Source organism: Drosophila sechellia, chromosome 3L (assembly GCF_004382195.2).
Source record: "Drosophila sechellia strain sech25 chromosome 3L, ASM438219v1, whole genome shotgun sequence".
Taxonomy (NCBI): domain Eukaryota; kingdom Metazoa; phylum Arthropoda; class Insecta; order Diptera; family Drosophilidae; genus Drosophila; species Drosophila sechellia.
In genome coordinates this window covers 17,135,907-17,153,520 of record NC_045951.1, presented here as the reverse complement: position 1 = coordinate 17,153,520, position 17,614 = coordinate 17,135,907, and the positions used below count along the sequence as shown (strand labels likewise).

Sequence of the window (17,614 nt, the reverse complement as noted above, 5' to 3'; positions counted from 1 at the left end):
TTGTCTATGCGTAAATAGATTGTTTTTCAGCGCTTGTTGCAGCTCGGTATGCAGATCGACACCCAGACACTTCGACACACGGGGCTTGTCCTTCAAAACGAATAAACAGATACATTTGTATGTATGCACACTCGTAGTCTGTGAAAAGCGAAAGCGAGCATTTTATGCGTAAGCAATGTGCAAGAACAAAATGCAGTGCAACTGCAATGCCAGCAGCCACTTCGATTGCAGAAAATATTAGGCGGATGTCTGACTACATTGTGTGCATCTATAATCCGGCCACAAATACGTGTGCCCCCATATATTAATATTTATAGGTTGCAGGAACTGCGAACGAGACCAGTGCAAGTCGGTGAATAATCGCGGATATCGCATTGTATTGCATTCCCCTCACCTAAATGCCCATATGCAGTAAGGCGATATAATGGGGAAGTCAAGTGGGGGCCCTAAATCCCAAGTGCTGTCATTTCGGTTACCTGTTGTTGCTGCTGAAAGCAGCCGGAGCTCCAAGCGTCAGCAACATGGCTCGCTCCCCACCGATTCATATATATATATATATATATATATATATATAACGAGAGAGAGAGATATACGTATAGACACTCAGCTGTGTGCATATTTTAGAATGTAATTGTGCATCTGGCCTAGACCTAGAAAAGGAAAATTTTGTTGCTATTATTATTTTGCCCGCACTCGTGCATTCGCGTTCGTTTCGCTTGCAGTTCGCATTTTGCAGTTTGCAGTTTGCAGTTCGCAGTTTGCAGTTCGCTACTCGCTCGCCAACCAGATACTCTTCCGTCTCTTTCGCTCCGTGTGCCATTTTGTGCGGCACTCATTATTTGTTCTCCTTCCTCGCAAATTAAAAATATGCCTAAGCAAATAAAATGCATTCAATGTGTTTATATATATCGCTGTCCATATAGGAGCACTGCAGCTCGTCCGACTCTTGGCATGCATTTTGTGTCTGTGGGTAATTGTGCGTTAGTTCGCACTGTACAGGGTGCTTTTTTTTGGTACAGGGATCACTAACAGAAAGGAAATGTCTTCTAATTCTTTTGGTAATGAATTAATTTCAAATTTTAAGCAATAGTATTTAGCTATCTTTAACAGCTGGCTGTATGCATATGTGCAGAAAATGCTTGATCATGATTAAACATTAATGCATGCTTTTGGTTTTTGTATCTTTAAGTATATTTTGCAAGGATTTCCGTTGGGAATTGTTCCATTTACAACTCTATTCAAGATCGTTCTTCATTATCAAGAAATTTTACCAATTTGCCGCTAAAATATGATGCATTAATCTGCTAGACTCCCAATTTTCGGTCCTATAAGCTACTTTATAGGTGCTCCAAATAGAAAACTGATTAACTCAGAAAAGGTTCCAATATCTAAAGTTCAGTGATTAAAATGATATTATTTTATGACACTTTATCGCAGTGCAGCTGAATTACCGGAAGTTTCCCAACCTTACTTTTACTTGGTTTACGAATGATCCTTGAATTTTGAAAGATAGCCTATTGAACCATAATTCCTGATCAATCAAAGTGCTTGTGGCACCCCATATCCTTACCAATTGCCGACTGGCAGAGACATTGGCTACTGAATACACGTCAAGAAACTGCGAACAACACGACTAACTGCGCAATGGGAATTCGAAATAAAACAAAGCTGATAGAAAAGCAAACCGAAAGAAAAAAAAAAACAACGATCGAAACACAACCCAGAACAGCAACAACAAACAATTTAAATTAAAAAAATGTTTTTTTTTTGCTACCGTCAGACAAACGGCCATAAACGCAGCTAACCGCGCCACGCCCCCGCCCCCAGCTGCACCGCCCCTTTTGCCATGCGATCGATCGCCGCGATTCAGCTGCTGCAGCCCGTTGCAACATTTTGCGGTGGCAGCGTTCGATACGCGCAACATTCTATCTCAAATCAAATGCGAAATTACAAACAAAAAGTGCACTGGCAGAAAAAAGGTCAACTATTACTTGTATAATTAGATGAACTTTAAGTGCAGCAACATTCAACAGCAAACATATATTATATTTTTAACAACATAAAAGCTAATATTTAATGCATTTAATATTACTTTCAAAAACTACTGTTCAAAAAATGGCAGTATTAAATGAAACAAAAATCATTGAACTAATCTGAAAATGTAAAAAAGGAAAAAAGAGCGTTTTGAAAATATTTGAAATAGACGAAATATACTTTAAAATACAACAGTCATCTTTCAACAGCAATTTATAATATTGAATTTAGAAATTAGCAAAATTTTCTTAATTAATTCTTCCAAACTAGTTAAAATCTCCAACAGTTATGCACTCTAAATATGAGACTAATTGCTCTGATATTTTTTCAAGTGTGCCTGAGATCTATGGGAACGGCCCTGATTGGGGGTAATGGCGGGGTGGTCAGGGGGGAACTGGGGGGTCCATGGGGGCCAGGAGAACCCAGTGAACTGCCCGTGGGGTAATGGCGAAGCTAACGACAATTCATTGCGATTCTCGAGTGGCAGCGGCGAGTGCCGGACTCGTCGTTTTCGCAGTCGTAGTAGTTGCTGTTGTAGTTGCTGTTTTAGTTGCAATTGCTGCAGTTGTTGTTGTTGCTGCTCTGCTGGCGAACGGAACGGAAGGGGGCGAACGGGCTGGGGGGAGGCACGCATGTTGTCCATGTCCCCATTCGAGTCAAGTGACGTGTTATCTGTCGCCTTCTCTCAGAACTTTGACTTCTATCGGTTGAATGTCGTTGCAGTCGTCGGCGTTGCAGTTGCTATTGCAATTGCAAAATTTGACGCTGCCGCTGCGCTGCTTGCTGTTTGTTATTTTCTGTTTGCTATTTGCTATTTGCTGCTGGCTATGATCGACGATGCCAATCGATCTCACTGGGGCTACCGTGTTGGCAGCAGACTCTGTCTGCCGCCTCACTCCGCTGCCACCACCCCCTTCACTCCCACACACCCAGTGCGCCGCGTTTCAATGTCAGTGTGTCTATTATGCGCCATTATGATTGGTATTATTAGCGGCATGCCATGGAAAATGAAAATGGCAGCGGCAACACTTTCCCTCTCGTTGCTTTCCATTTGCAGCAACAACTTCATAACCAGCATCTGCAGCATCCACATCGACATCAGCTTGCTGCAACAGCAAGTTGCAACTTGCAACTGAACTGGCTGCTATGCAGTAATTATTGCACGATCAATTTGCCGGCCATCCATGTCGGTGAAAACTTTCCTTTGGCAACATATTAATAAGACCCGATTAGCGGTGGCTGCTGGGTGGGGCAAGCAAAGTGGATGGTGGCACATCCAGAAACATCCTACGCCGATTGAAAGGGTTTTAATTAGCTGCATGCTAAAAAGTAAGAGCTGGAAAATAGCACTAAGCATATAATAATAACTTTTAGACTCATTAAAAAACTTTATTCGGAAAATGGATAATGATACGTTGACCTTTTGGCAACTACAACATTTTCATGCACAATATATCACATGTTTTGAATGCAACCTACCTCAATTCTTGATTGCAGTTGCACTATTTTGTGCATTTTTCTAGATCTGACCTACCTCAATGACTTTTTAAGTAATTTACTTAGCCATAACCTAATCCAACATTTACTTGTTGTTAACTTATTTGTACATAACACATAGTAATATATAGGTGTGGTAAAATTTAACCTTATAAATGAAGGTATCTAACTTTAAGCTAGTAAGACATAAGAAAAGAAATTGAAAAATAGTTTGAATTTGGAATAGTATTTAAAAAGAAGTAATGTGTTTCACAAAACCACAAATGAACGAAGGAATATATTATAAAATGTCCTTGTATTGTTAGGAAATTATCTAACATTGAATTTACATAGAAGGAGATAACCGAATATCATATAATAAATTGAATTGAAACTTACAAATCTCTGGAACGTAATATTCCGTAGTAAATACAACTGATAAGATACATTTTCATTTCCCTGCGACCCTCGTGCAAATTCTAGTAGTAGTCACTAGCAAATCGTCTGGCGGATGAGCAGTTGCAGTCGACGCTGTCGTCGCCGTTGCCATTCGCTGCGCTGCTTCCGTCGACGTCGTCATGTACGCCCCAACCCCTCCCCCTCCCCACTTCTCCATCACGGTTGCCAGCAAAAGCCCCGTACCGCCTTACCTCTAACGCCGCTGCCCCAATGGCTGCGGTTGACGGCCGTACAGTTAGACGGACGTTTGCTTTGCTTGCGTTTACAACACACGGACACTCACACACACGCAGACAAAGTGCATTATAATGGCATTGAAAATCGTTTTCAATAAAACAAGTAAACAAACATCAAAAACCGAAAAGCCAAATGAAAATGAAAACGCACGAAAACACAGGCAAATGCAATGGCAAAGGCAAACGCAAAAACAACATCTATGTATCTGTAAGATACAAAGCAGAAGAGGCTTTGAGTTTGCACTTTTAGTTAATAGTTTTTATAAATAAGCTCGTCGTATTTTGCACTTTTCGATGGTAATCAACGCTTAATAATGTGTGAGAATTTCGCTTGGCACTTATGTTGCACTTGTTCGGCTGTGCAAATGTAACTTTTTGCTGCAAATCCCGCTTGGTTGCCTGCTTTCGATTATTAGTATGAATTATTTTGTTTTTCTTGCTTTATTTTGTGTTTCTATTTTTTTTTTTTTTTGATTTTTTTTTTGGGAATTTTCCAGTCGAAATCTTTTGAATTTACGTTTGTATCTGGCGGACTCACAATAGGTTGAACTTGAAAGCGGCCGTTGTAGTTGTTGTTGCCGTTTGTTATTGTGCAGTTTAATCAACTTTTGTCTGTTTGGCGACTGACACTGAGCGAGACAACGAATCCGGAGCGACGGAGACGGGAGACTTCGAGAAAAGTGTTTCCATTGAATTTCAATATTCATTAGAAGCCAACCATCTACGGGGGGTTCGCACTGGGAAGGATATAATTGTAGTGGGCCGAGGTGATACGGGGTCAATTGTTAGACTTATAGACAAGGTTGCGGATATACAACGGGGAGAATCGAGAATGCATTCGAAGAATACTTTTGGAAAGCAATGTGACCCTTTTAAATGACTTTAAATTTCTGTTCAGCCGTTGCACTGAGTTGACATTTCACATCAACTGTTAGATGGGCGAAAGTAAAAATTCAAATTGATAGCTTTCGGAAATCAATTGAAAATCGAGCAACCAACTCTCGGCACTCCAACGCGATTTGTTAATTAAAATAAATACTTTCCGCCACGGACGTGGACATTGCAGCCAAATGATTGTGCCAAAAAAAATCAAATCAAATATAATGTAAACAAAATAAAATAAACGAAAAGAAAAGAAAATCGGCGAATGTGAAACTGTTGGCCATTCCACATGTGGCCGCTGCGTTTTCTTTTCGCTTTTCCTTTGATTTTCTGCACACGCTCGTTGCATGACCAAGAAGTCTGTTACTCAGTTAGTCAGTCAGTGTTACCCGATCCGATCCAAGACGATCCATCGTATCCATCGGATCCGAGCGATGACGATGCCAAAAGCGTCCTACTAAAACAATTTTACCCGGCCACCACTGCCAACTGGTTTTGCCTTGCTCTTGGCCAAAAGACACCGAGCCATGCCGTGCAACGTACAGCATTAGAAATTGGCCAGCAGATCGATGCTTGGCTTCACACGGAGGAGAGCCACCGAGGAAACCCGTACGAAATTCACTTTCATTATGAATGGCCAAACGGTCGAATGCTCGAGTGGCGCTGCATACAAATGCAGCTCGAGATTCGCGATCGCTGGCCACTGCAGTGGCGGCTTGGTCATCCAACCTGGTGGCCAAGCCAAATCATGGGTTTTCCTTTCTCTCACATCTGCGGTTGTTTTTTTTACCGCTGTTTCTTGCTGCCGCTAATTGACGGGCTCAACGGCAACATTCAGTGGGCCAAGTTCGCTGCAGTTGACGGTGATTATGATTCGATCGGCTAATCGAGTTGGAGGACACGGGGGAACTTGATTAGAGATAAGCCACATTTGTTTAATAGTCAGTTACTGGAAAATCCTTTTTATACACAATTTTTTAAAATATGCGTAGATTTTCACAACTAACTACTAGTTTTGACTTGAATTAACTGATTTTTTTTTTAGTTATGCATTCTTTCAATTTTATATCTTAAATTTCGATTTTATTGAACTTTATTCATTTTCTACATCAAAGAAACTGTCTGGTTTTTGATTACTCCAATTAAGTTTAAGACCATGTAACAAAAACTGGCAGCTATTTATCTTTACTAGCAATGCTTTTCTAAAGTTTCCCTCGAGCTGCTTCCTATAGAACCCGATCTGCAGATACGCAGATACTTCCATCCGTATCCCCATTACGTCCGAGCTTCAGCTGTTCCATTAGTTTTCATGACGCTGCCCCAAGGGCCTGTCTACATGGACCTGCATGTGGCACTCAGCTGGAGCCCATTATGCTTGCCACATCAAATCAAATGGCCAACTGCGCTGAGCATAGATGTTGCATGTTGCTGGTGTTGGTGTTGCTGTTGTTACTGTTGCCGCTGCCATTTAGCGCAATTGACGGCAGGTCCCAGGCCAAGACAGACTGCAATTGGAAGTCGCCAACTAACACATTTCAGGTCTTCAGCTTTAGCTGCAGCTTCATCTTCCCTCCTTGCCCCATCGATTGGCCTGCTTTTTTCTGCGCGTTTCCATTTCGCATTTTCGCTTTCATTTTCTTTTTCTTGCGAAGCGAAATATTTTCATGTTTTTTTTACTATTTTTATAAGCGAGAAAATCGAAAGTTTTTCCCCAGACCATAATGCAAAAAGAAAGTGCAAGTGCAGCAGCTGAAGCCGAAATGGCGGGACTTGAGGGGGTGGCTTACAGAAAGGAAAAGCAAAACAATGCCAATGGGGCGTATGAGCAACTTGTTTTCGGGCCAAAATGTAGGATGAATGCCATTGTTTTGCGGCTGACGACAACGACGAGTTTTTCCAGCTACCACTTGGAGTTTTTCATGTTGTTGTGCCATTTTCGTTGTCAAGTGCAAGTGTAGCTGGGTTTTGCTGGTCAAATGAGCAGTAAAACAGTTACTGCCACGGCGAACAGCGGAATAACGTTCGTTGCATGCAGCACAATCAGCAATTTCCTTTCGGTCGGCTACGTCCAGTCCGTCTGGTCGGTCTGGCCTGTCTGTCTGTCTGTCTGGCGCTTTCGATTTCGTTTAATTAAAACGCATAAAAGTTGACTCCATCTTGGATGTAGATGTCATTGCCTAGGATGGCATGGGATGGGTTGGGATTTTAGATGGCCCCCGACGAACAACAATCTCTTGCCTCGTTATTGGCAGTGACAGACAGCCAGCGAAAAACAGTGGTTTTCTTATCATTGACATTGGCTGGCCGAAACTTGCCAGCATCAGCGCCAAAAAACTTGTCATCATCATAATTCTTAATCATGATGAGAAGTCTGCACTGCACTCTGATATTTTTGCCATGTTTCTTTCCATGTACGTCATTTCAATAACAAGTTAAGAACTCGCACGCCTAAGTCGCGGTCAAGGCTTTGGTCTACTGCTGCTGGGGGCCCGAAACAGTTGACACTTGTAATGGCCGCTTTACATGCAAATTAAACAAGCGAATTACTCATACGCCCCGTGGCTGCCGCCATTAAAGATGCAGCGGTATATGTACACTTGCGGCTGCTTTTCGCCTTCTGCGGTCTCGGTGCATAATTCTTTTTGCTTCTGCTGATGGTCAAGAGCATGCTGCACCTATTGTGGTTTTATTTTCGCCAATTTGATGGCTGATGGCTGAAAATGGGGAAACAATTGAAACTGGCTGAAGGCCACGGTGGAGTGATAATGAAAAACCGCTGAATTGAGATGTTTCTGGTTGTTGCTTTAATTTTCTGCACCAAAGGTGAATGCCATTTAAATATGTGTTCAATGTTTTCACTCTTTCTCTTGAGGGCAGTGGAAACTTCCTGAAGATTTGTAGAAAGCTTTGAACGGCAACCGAATATGCAATTCGTTTCGATTTTATAGTGCACTTGCAGTTAAGACTCAATAGAGAATGCATGACTCATCAGTTAATTTAGCCCATCTATAGATTCCTCTCCAATTCATCACAAAACGCTCTTGGACAATGTAAGTTTCCCATCAAATCGAGCGTTAAAGTTCCATTCGACAACAGGTCACGAGTTTGCAGTTGATATCGGGTATCCATCGGACTGCAGCATCTTCCTAATCTCGTCAAGCATCAAAGTCGCAATCATCAATTCGACGACATTATAAACGTCGCTCGTTTAACCCACAAGGATCCCCTGCCTCGCAATCACATCCCATTTTTCCTGAAGAGACAAAGAAACTACACGGACAATTTTTCGGCAAGATTACGAGCTATGAACAAAGAGATGCCCCCACTTCCCCCAAGCGAAGCCGTAACAATTACAAAGTCTGCTCTGCTTCTATTTCTCCACTGAGGCAAAAATCAAAACATAAATACAGAATTAGAAAGCAATTTAAAAGATTTATGAACTCCTTAATAAATAATTTATTCAACGTGACTGTGATCTTAGACGGAACCACATGAAATGTAACTTAGCAAATCATTTTGAATCATTTATATACTCAAATTTAGTAGTTCCTTTAAACTTTGCAAGTACATATGGATATGTCAGAGATAGCTGCTTAATTACTCAAGATCAACTTCCAATTGATTGCAACTGTTGGATGACATTTCGCCTTGTGTACTTAGACTTCTTTGGTGCGAAATCGAGGAGGAGCAGCAGGTTTTGTCGCCCCGACGTTGCCATCGTAATCTGGCGATGGGGAGCGGGATGGGGGGGAGGCGCGGCGATTGCGATTGTGATTCTGTTTCTGTTCCAGCTTTTAGCTCCAGTCTGCAGGTTAGTCAGTCAAGTCGGTTTGTCAGTTAGTCGCTGGGTCGTTCGGTTCGGTTTGTCACTCAGCCAGTGCGACAGAATTCGGTGGGTTTGAGTGCACGGCGCGTGTATTAGATGATATGAGGTCATTCACTGCTGTTTACAGCGAACACCGAATACCCCGTCTCGCCGACGCTGCTGCGCTGCTTTTCTCTGCTCTGTTGCCGAAATTTCTGGATGACGCTGCGCTCATATACCATATACAATATACAGTTGGTTTTGTCCGGTCTGTTGGTGTGTGTGTTGGTGGGGCTGTGCTGAAAGCTATACCCGAACCGAAACCCCAAACTGTTGCCCTGCTTATACATTTCCGACATCCTCCTTGCCCATTGTCCGCCTGTCTGGCGGTAGGTGGCGCTTGTGTTGTCGTCCAGCTTAGCACAGTGGCGCTAGGATCATTTTCTTCCGTCGTTCAAATTTAGATATAACACTAAGACTGATAACTTATGATCCTAGTTAATAATTTACTTAAATTTATTTTAAAATTAACTGTTGTGCGAAGCATTAATCTTCGGTATAAGTAATTCTAATGTGTTTCAACATTGTATTTTATATGGTTGTGGCTTAAAATTTAATTCATTCAATGCCATCAATCCTTTATCACGCAACGTTAATTACTTCACACGATAAATTTATCTCTGGCTTATTACTCTAGCATACTTAACTGTCTTAACAGCCTTAGAAGATTAGAGCGAATACCGATACTTATCTTTAAAGCAAGCTATTTCTTATCTCCAACGCGTTGATTAGTTTCCATTCGAATCAACCAGTGTGCAGCATTTGTCGTTAGCTGTTCAATGACTTCTGCTGAAACATGAATCGACTACACAGTCAGCACCCAAACCAAGCCCGCCTATTCCAATGCCGAAGGAGTCAAGGAGCTGTGGCCACGGAGCAGCAGAGGTGGAAGCTTCCAGCAGGCGGAGCAGAGCCACCTAATGCGCTTCCTCTTCAACAAATTCTTTTACGACTGGCTGTCTGTCTGTCTCAGTCCCCTCGCTTTGCTGTTTCTTCTGGCAAAAGGAGCCGTCGGCGGCAGTCAAGCCCCAAACATTTCCCCCATATCCATTCTACTAGTCCCAAACCTTTGTTGCTAAATCTTACACGGAGAGAATATAATACGGAGAAGACAAAATTTTTAAGAAAATATTTAAAACAATTAAAATTTCTATCAAAATAATTGGGTATATTTTTCACGAAATCTCCTTGGTCAAATTGTTTTTTGGTTGTACTTGCAAATACCAAATATTCGATGTGTGATAGATTTAAAAGAACTTTCACAATGACTATTGCAAGGAAATAAAACGAAATGAATAAAATATCAATATATCACGAGGTCATATTAAAATTCTAATCTCATACCTGTTTTCTGTGAGTGCATCCCTAGTTGTGGGTACATTGGACTCATTTCACACACACACTCTTGCACTTAGACGGGCGCACACAGACAAAGAGCTATTGCAAAAGTATGTCTGTGTCGACGTCGCCTCATTTAGCTTCTTCTTCTGCCTGCTGCCTCCTTTTCCGTCCCCTGCCACATGCCCACTAAAATCCGCCGACCCACCCCCCTTGCGTCTACGCCCTCGCTGTTTCTAAAAACAAAACTCTTCCTTCTGCCGCTCCTCCGACTTCTTCTTCGCCGTCTACTTGCTCTGCTTCCTTTATTTGCAACATACATTATATGCCAACGGGGGAAAGAAGAGAGAGAGAGAGAGAAAAGCGGCAAGCGGGGCTTCCTTCCCGCTCGCACACTTGAATTGCAATCGGCAAAGTAAATGGAAAGGCCCCCAACAACACTAAGCAAACGGAAAGTGAAAATTTGCTCCACTGACAGACAGCAAGAAAAGAGTGAGAGCGAGTGAGTAAGAGAGAGTGCTGCTGGCACTCTCACAAAGATAGAGAAAATCGCTTACATACACTTGCATTGAGTCATAATCGTGTCGATTGCAGCAGCGACGTCCGCTCTCCTGCACCCCTTCCCCTTCCTCATCCTCTGCAGCCACCCAATCTGCTCCCCCTTGTCCTTCTCTCCCTTTCGCTCATCCCCCGTCTCAGTTCCTCTTCGCTGTGCAAAAACACAGACCAGATGATCGCTTAGCCCTTTTGACGGGGCCTGACCCATTTGGCGAGCCACCGATAGCCTTCTCCAGAGAATCACGGAGAAGAAGAGAGGACGCGATGTAGAAAGAGGGGGTGGGGGGTACAGAGGAGCCCTGAGAGTGGAGAGCACTGGGTCTGGGTCGCTGGCTGTGGTGATTGTTGTGTTACTTTTAGTTTTAATCGCTCCCGATGATGTGTAATGATCTTTAAGGGGAAATAATCTGCCTTTGTTGAGGCATCGGGAAAAATGCTGTAATTCCGTTAATTGAAATTAAGATGATCATATTTCTTAAAATAGATTTTAATACATTAATAAAGAGGTTTTTTCCATTCACAAATGAACATATTTCTGCAATGCAAATATTTAGATATCATTGTTTGTTTATAAACTTTTTATTTTTTAATCTTAATTATTCAATAACTTTATATTGGGAATTTTTCGAAATAATGCCTATATCACTATATAGTGTTACGGATGGATCTAGAAAGGTAATCTTGGGTTGCTGATAACCCCTTTTTAGTGCGTTGACTTGAAGGAGTTTCCAGAGACTTCGGATAGTTTCTTTGTATTGCATTGTAAAACTTTTGTTTTTCTTTAAGATTTTTAAGATTTCAATGGCTGCAAAATCTGTTAATGACAATAACTTCTTTTAGTCATATACTAAAAACTTAAAATGGTTCAAATTAAAGATTAAGTCTCACAAGCGGGAATGCATTTTTCGCTGTGCAGCTAAAAGTAATCCTAACTTGACAACATTCTTGAGGGACTTGCTACTGTGGATGTCCCTCTTCCCTCCTCCATCCCCACCCCGCAAAACCCGCCAAAATCCCCTCGAGAATTGCATGCAAATGCGCATGTGGCACACAAATCCCCCAAACATGCACACACACCGATGCAACAGCGAGGTGGTGGGGGTGAAGAGGAAGACGCAGCAAAGAGAGCTCCAAACATTCGCGTGCTCTCTCTATCTCTCTCTCGGTCTCCCCCTGACTTTGCCCCGCGATTACGTTTGTTTGCCATTTTTGCGCTCTCTCGCAACGTTTTTCGCAACACCAGCGGCAGCGGCAGCAACGTCGTGCCGTCGATTCAGTCGTTCAGTCGGCGTAAGCGAGTCGAGCGAGCGAGCCCCATTCAGTCCGCCGATTTGGCTCTTTTGCACCTGTGCAAGTGTGTGTTTCTCCCGCGGTGCGTGCGTTCGTGTAAGTGTGTGTGCGTGAGCGGGGAACTGGTGCACTGGTATTGGGGCATCGGTGAGTGGGGCGCGCGCGCGCTTTTGCAGCCGCAGCATCGCAGTCGGCGTCGCTGCTGGCGCTGACGTCGAAGCCGACGTTTGTTGTTCGGTGTTTGCGCCTAACAAACACTCGCAGCGGTTTTTGTGCTGACTTTAGATTTTAGTTTTGCTGATACCGTAAGAGATAAATGACGTGCCGCGGCGAGCGACGAATTAGCGGCCCAAAACAGAGAAAAACTGAACAGCCAAAACACACACAGAATACCAGAGAAACAGAAGCAAGCAACAAGCAAATGTTTGACCCGCGGGAAAACAAAATGTAATAGCTAATGTAGCAAAATGTGTTTAAGTTTAAGCCAGAAAGTTAGCATATAAAAACGTCCACAATTAGTGCAAAAAAGTTCAAAACCTGATCAATTTTCGAAATCAAACAAATACCTCAAGCGTAAAGAAGTAACAATAAACCAACAAGCAAACAAACAAACAAGCAACGAACCGAGTGCAAAAACTTAGTGCAATTTCTTTAATAAGAAAATTTGAAGCCCCTAAAAAAACAGACATAAGAATCATGTCTAGAGTGTAGAACGTTGCGTATACGCAATATCGCCAAACCCATTAACGCAGACATCACGCATACGCCGCGTCGTGCAAAATGATTATGGTGCAACATTTGGTGGCCGCCTCGGCGCACAACTTTGCAAGCCAGGCGGCGGCATCGCTTGTCAATGTGTCCAGCTCCAGCTCTAGTTCCAGTTCGAGTTCCTCGTCCTCGCTGTCGCTGTCTTCATCCTCCTCCAGCTCCTCGCTGTCCTCGGCCACGCCCACGCCGGTGGCCTCGCCCGTGACGCCCACATCTCCACCGCCGGCAGCCGCCGCACCCGCAGAAGCCTCACCGCCAGCAGGAGCTGAGTTGCAGGAGGATGAGCAGCAGTCCAAGACTCTGGAGGATCCTACTGTGAAAGACGAAGACAAGATGGAAAAGTCGAGGCAGGAGGTGAAGGATCCAGTTAATGGGGAGGAACCAGGTGCCATAGTTGATACCGAGTCAGTGATGGCGCGGCAAAGTCCAAGTCCAGTTGCGTCCACCAAAGTCCCCGAGTCACTAGAAGAGATTTCCAATAAATCGCCGCCCGTTCAAGAGGATGAAGAGGAGTCTGAGTCCGTAGCCTCCGACTGTCGCGAGTTCAAAGTGCTCTATAATCACCTAAGGCAGCAGCAACACCACCACTCTCCCTCCTCGCCAGACAAGACGCGCAGCACCCTGGACGACGTGTCCAAGATCCTCTGGGAGCGAAAGCAGCAGCTGCAGCGCAGCTCAGTGATTACCGCAGCGCCCACTCTGCAGCCGCAGCAGCACCAACAGCCCATGAGTGACATCGAGGACGAGGAGACTCTAGAGGATGTTGATGACGCGGATGCGGACGTGGAGGCGGACGCCGAGGACGAGGAGCTGCTGGAGCAGTACCAGAACGGCTACGACTCGCCACTGGATCTGTCGCTGGGTGGAGCCACCAGTGCAGCCGCCTCAGCTGCAGCTGCCGCCTCGGCGGTCAGTCGCCGACGGGGACGCACCTACTCCGGCACGGAATCCGACGACTCCGCGCAGTGCGAGCGGGCGAGGATGCGACTCAAGCCGGAACGCAAGGCGGAGAGATCGGCGGCCTACAAGAAGAGCTTGATGAAGCGATATTGTAAGTGGCAAGCTTTTAAACTTAATTGTTCTGAAATTGCTTTACTTCTGTAAAGCCTTTCGTTGGAATCTTTGAAATACTTGAAAAGGATAACTTTCTGATTGAAACAATAACAATCATCTTTGATATGCTTCTTACGCATTTTGACGTAATAAAATATTGAAAACATACGCAAATTTGAAATTAATTAATTATTCATTTAGTTAATTAATTGGAATATATGTTATGATTTGTATGTAATTTGGAATATATGTTATAAGGGTATAATTGTGTAATATACACATGTAACATATATATTCCTCGTAACGGTTCTATTTAAAACTTTAATGCATATTAAATTATTTTTAGACAACTCTTGATTAGAGGAAATTCCTTTAGATGGTATTTCCATTTAAATTCTGTATCGATTTCTGTTGACTATTAATTTTGTTTTTATACAAACGGGCCATTAAGTGGCAATGAATCAGCCTCGACTGAAACTCCCCCATCTTTCACTGGCCAAAATTGTGAAATGTCAATTTGGCAAGACCCAGAAATGTTTATAACGAACAACAATGCACAGAAAAAGAGTCGGGCAGCCATAGGCGAAATAAACATTATTTAAAATAGCGCAATTTCCGCCGCCGGCACTGCGTTCAGAAGCGGTAGAAGCGGCAGAAGCAGCGGCGGTAGAAGCAGCGAGTCTACGTCAACGGCTTCGTAACAGTTTCCTAACCCACCTCAACAATTTTATTGATTACTTGAGGCGGCAAACGCCACACGGAGAGCCGAAAAGAGAGCGCCCGTCTATAAACTATTGCGCTCAGCTGGCTGGGTTTCTGATTCGGCCTGTGTGTGTGTGTGTGTATGGGTATCCGTATCTGGCTCTCCGTTCGCTGCATTCGCTGCTTTGTAACGCATATCTGTGTGTCTGCTTTTGCTTTTCGACGGCAGTGTATGTAGTGGTGTGGAATAGTTTCCCAGTCACTTGCTCTAAAACTGCCACGGCAACTCGCCAACTCGCGACTGGCAACTGCTAAATGAGCTGGAGACTCCGACTTGGTCTTCTGTATCTCCATCTCTAGCAGTATCTGTATCCGTTTATCCGTGTGTGTGTGTCTTGCACTTGTTACATACCCACCTATATATGTGCGCATATATATACATATATCTGGTAACCCTAGCCAACAACTTGTTTCCTCTATTTGACTTTTACACGGGGCGTCGTCGTCAGCAAAACGACTCCCGGGCTGCTGCTGTTGCTGCCTTCACTTTTGCCAAAGTTTACCCCACTTTAGTTTGGGTTTTCGCTTTGATTTTGGCTCTGGCTTTGGCTCGACTGGAGCCCTGGGCTTCGGATACACACTAAACCGCCACAAAACGCTGCCTGCCAATTGCAGTTGTTGGCCAAGTGGCTGGCGGAAATGCTCCTCTCGCATCTCACATCTGGCCAAAGTGGCCGTCGCCAACAGATTTATGCAGTGTGGGAATGGGGATTGGGGAAAAATGTGCAAGTCAAGCTAATGTTCTTCTTGCAAATGGCAAAAAACGAAAGTAGAATTCCCAATCCTACATCAAGTGGAGAATATACACATTAAATGTAGTAGTAAATGTTCTGAGTATATATACAAAACAATTCGAGTGCTAATAAATTAAGATGGTTAGGCAAATTTACATGTTATTAGCAGTACATTCAATGCCAATATTATCTAAAATAATATTTGATTAAGGTAAAATTGAAAGTGGCAACTTCTTTTTCCAGCCAGATGAGAAACCATAAAAAAAAGATATTTTTGGTTAGCAGGTTTCGTTGAACGAGTATCTAGTTAAAGCAGTATATGTTTATAAATATTTATAAAGAACTGAAAAGTAATTATATGATGTTATAATGGAAAGTTAAGTTTTTCTTAGAGCACATTGAACCCAACCCTTTAATATGGATACAAATACATTTGGCTCGATTCCCCATAAATTGCATGGCTTAAAATGATTGGTAGTACGCAAAATCTTCAACTGGAACACCACTTGACCGCCTCGCTCCAAAAACTTGCAACTTCTGTCGAAACATTCCCGTCAGTCAGTAAATCTCTCGGCTTCCTTTTCACTACAGACTTCGTTTCGGAGTTTTATTATTTATTTTTCGCACACAAATTCCTAGATGATATATATTTTCCGCTTGCGACACGACGAGCATTTTCATCTTTTATTTATATGGGTTTTAACCTTTTTCTGCGGTTTTTTTTTTGCTTTTTTCTTTGCATTTTTTGTGGCTGTTTGTGTGCGTTCCTCATGACTTCATTTTGTGGGGCTTTGTTTCTGGTCTTACCTTCAACCTTTCGACGGCAGCAATATTGAACCACCCACACATTGAGGCAGCGGAGGCAACTTTCAATTGCGACATGCGGCGGAGAGCGGTCTCCTCTCTTTACCACCGCCACTGCCCCTTTTCCGCGGCGTTTCTTTACATGACAAACCAGCTTGGAGCGTCTGTGTTTGCTCACTCGGCGTCTCTGTGTGTGTGTGTGCGTTCGCTTGTGTAAGTGCGCTGTGGGAAATAGTGAAAAAGAGCGCCCCCTCCGAACGCCGCCCACCGCCCGCCACCCAACTCAGCGCTCTGTTGCTGTTTTTCAGGCCTAACGCAAAACATTTTGAGGTAGGTTGGGAATAGATTGGCAACAACTGCGCGCACGCACACACTTACATGCCATCGCACACACACACACACAGAGAGCGTGCGCGGAAAAACATAAATTTCTCGTTTCGTGGCAAGAAATTAGCAAATGATTTTCCATTTTTTCTCTTTTTTCTGCCTTTTTTCTGTCTTTTAACCCAAATACGGCGGTGGCGATTTTTTCGCATTAGAATTATGTAAGCCAATGCCCCATATATGAAGTAGGCCTATGCGATACTTACACAAGTATCTTTCTCCGGTTCAGATTTTGTAATCGCTCTTGCTCTCCACATAATTGGCCAATGGAGGTTCTGCTCACTCGCAACTTATCTCCTTATCGGTAGACAAGGAGAGACGCCGAGTCCCCGATTCCTAGTCGCAGGGATTATGTCACTAGTCGGGCAACGTAACTCAATTACAAAATCGGATTAGCAAATGCAGAAAATCGAATTGAGCAAATATCTCCCGTTCGCAGTGCAGCTGATGTGGTGTGGCCATATGGTCACTTGATAGCCACAGCAGAGAGTCCAATAGGTCGGGTCAAGGCCCAAGACTTGTTGCTGGGAAATTCGCGACAACGAGTCGTATACGTAATGCGGCTACCTAGAACTTGCTGCGCTAGCCGAAACTTCCGTTTTTGGGGCTGCGGTCGCGGATTCTTGGTAAACCAGCTACAAAATGCAACGAAAGCCCACACCACAAGCATTTAGCTTTTAATATTTTTGGCTTTTACAATGAGGAAACTTATACTTCAATTAAAATGTCTATTGATATAGATGCCACTCATTTTGAATAAATTACAATTTGAGATTTAATTATAACAGCGCCCTTTCTTTTATTAAATTATATTTCTAAACTTCTTGATTAGCTAGTTAAACACAAATCAATTATCTTGACAATAGCTGAGCAGAATTATAGTATTCACTGCCAATTAGCACTTGTAACTCCATAAAAGTTGGCGCGTGACCAAAAAATTTGTATTTTTCACGCATAGAAAGTGTTAATAC

At 43.3% G+C, this 17,614-nt stretch overlaps 1 protein-coding gene across 2 annotated transcripts in view; it reads left to right on the top strand.

The window, feature by feature from the left end:
* The window catches only part of LOC6606105 (ecdysone-induced protein 74EF), a 42,302-nt gene that overhangs the window by 13,774 nt on the left and 10,914 nt on the right, over window positions 1-17,614 (top strand). Inside the window, exon 1 of one of the 2 annotated variants that reach the window (XM_002030878.2) lies at window positions 12,149-13,957. The exons of the other annotated variant lie outside the window; for it this stretch is intronic. Within the exon in view, the coding sequence (XP_002030914.1) occupies window positions 12,919-13,957 (1,039 nt within the window). The 5' untranslated portion in view covers window positions 12,149-12,918. Of the gene's footprint in view, window positions 1-12,148; window positions 13,958-17,614 lie in introns of those variants that run through there. 2 annotated transcript variants of the gene reach the window in all.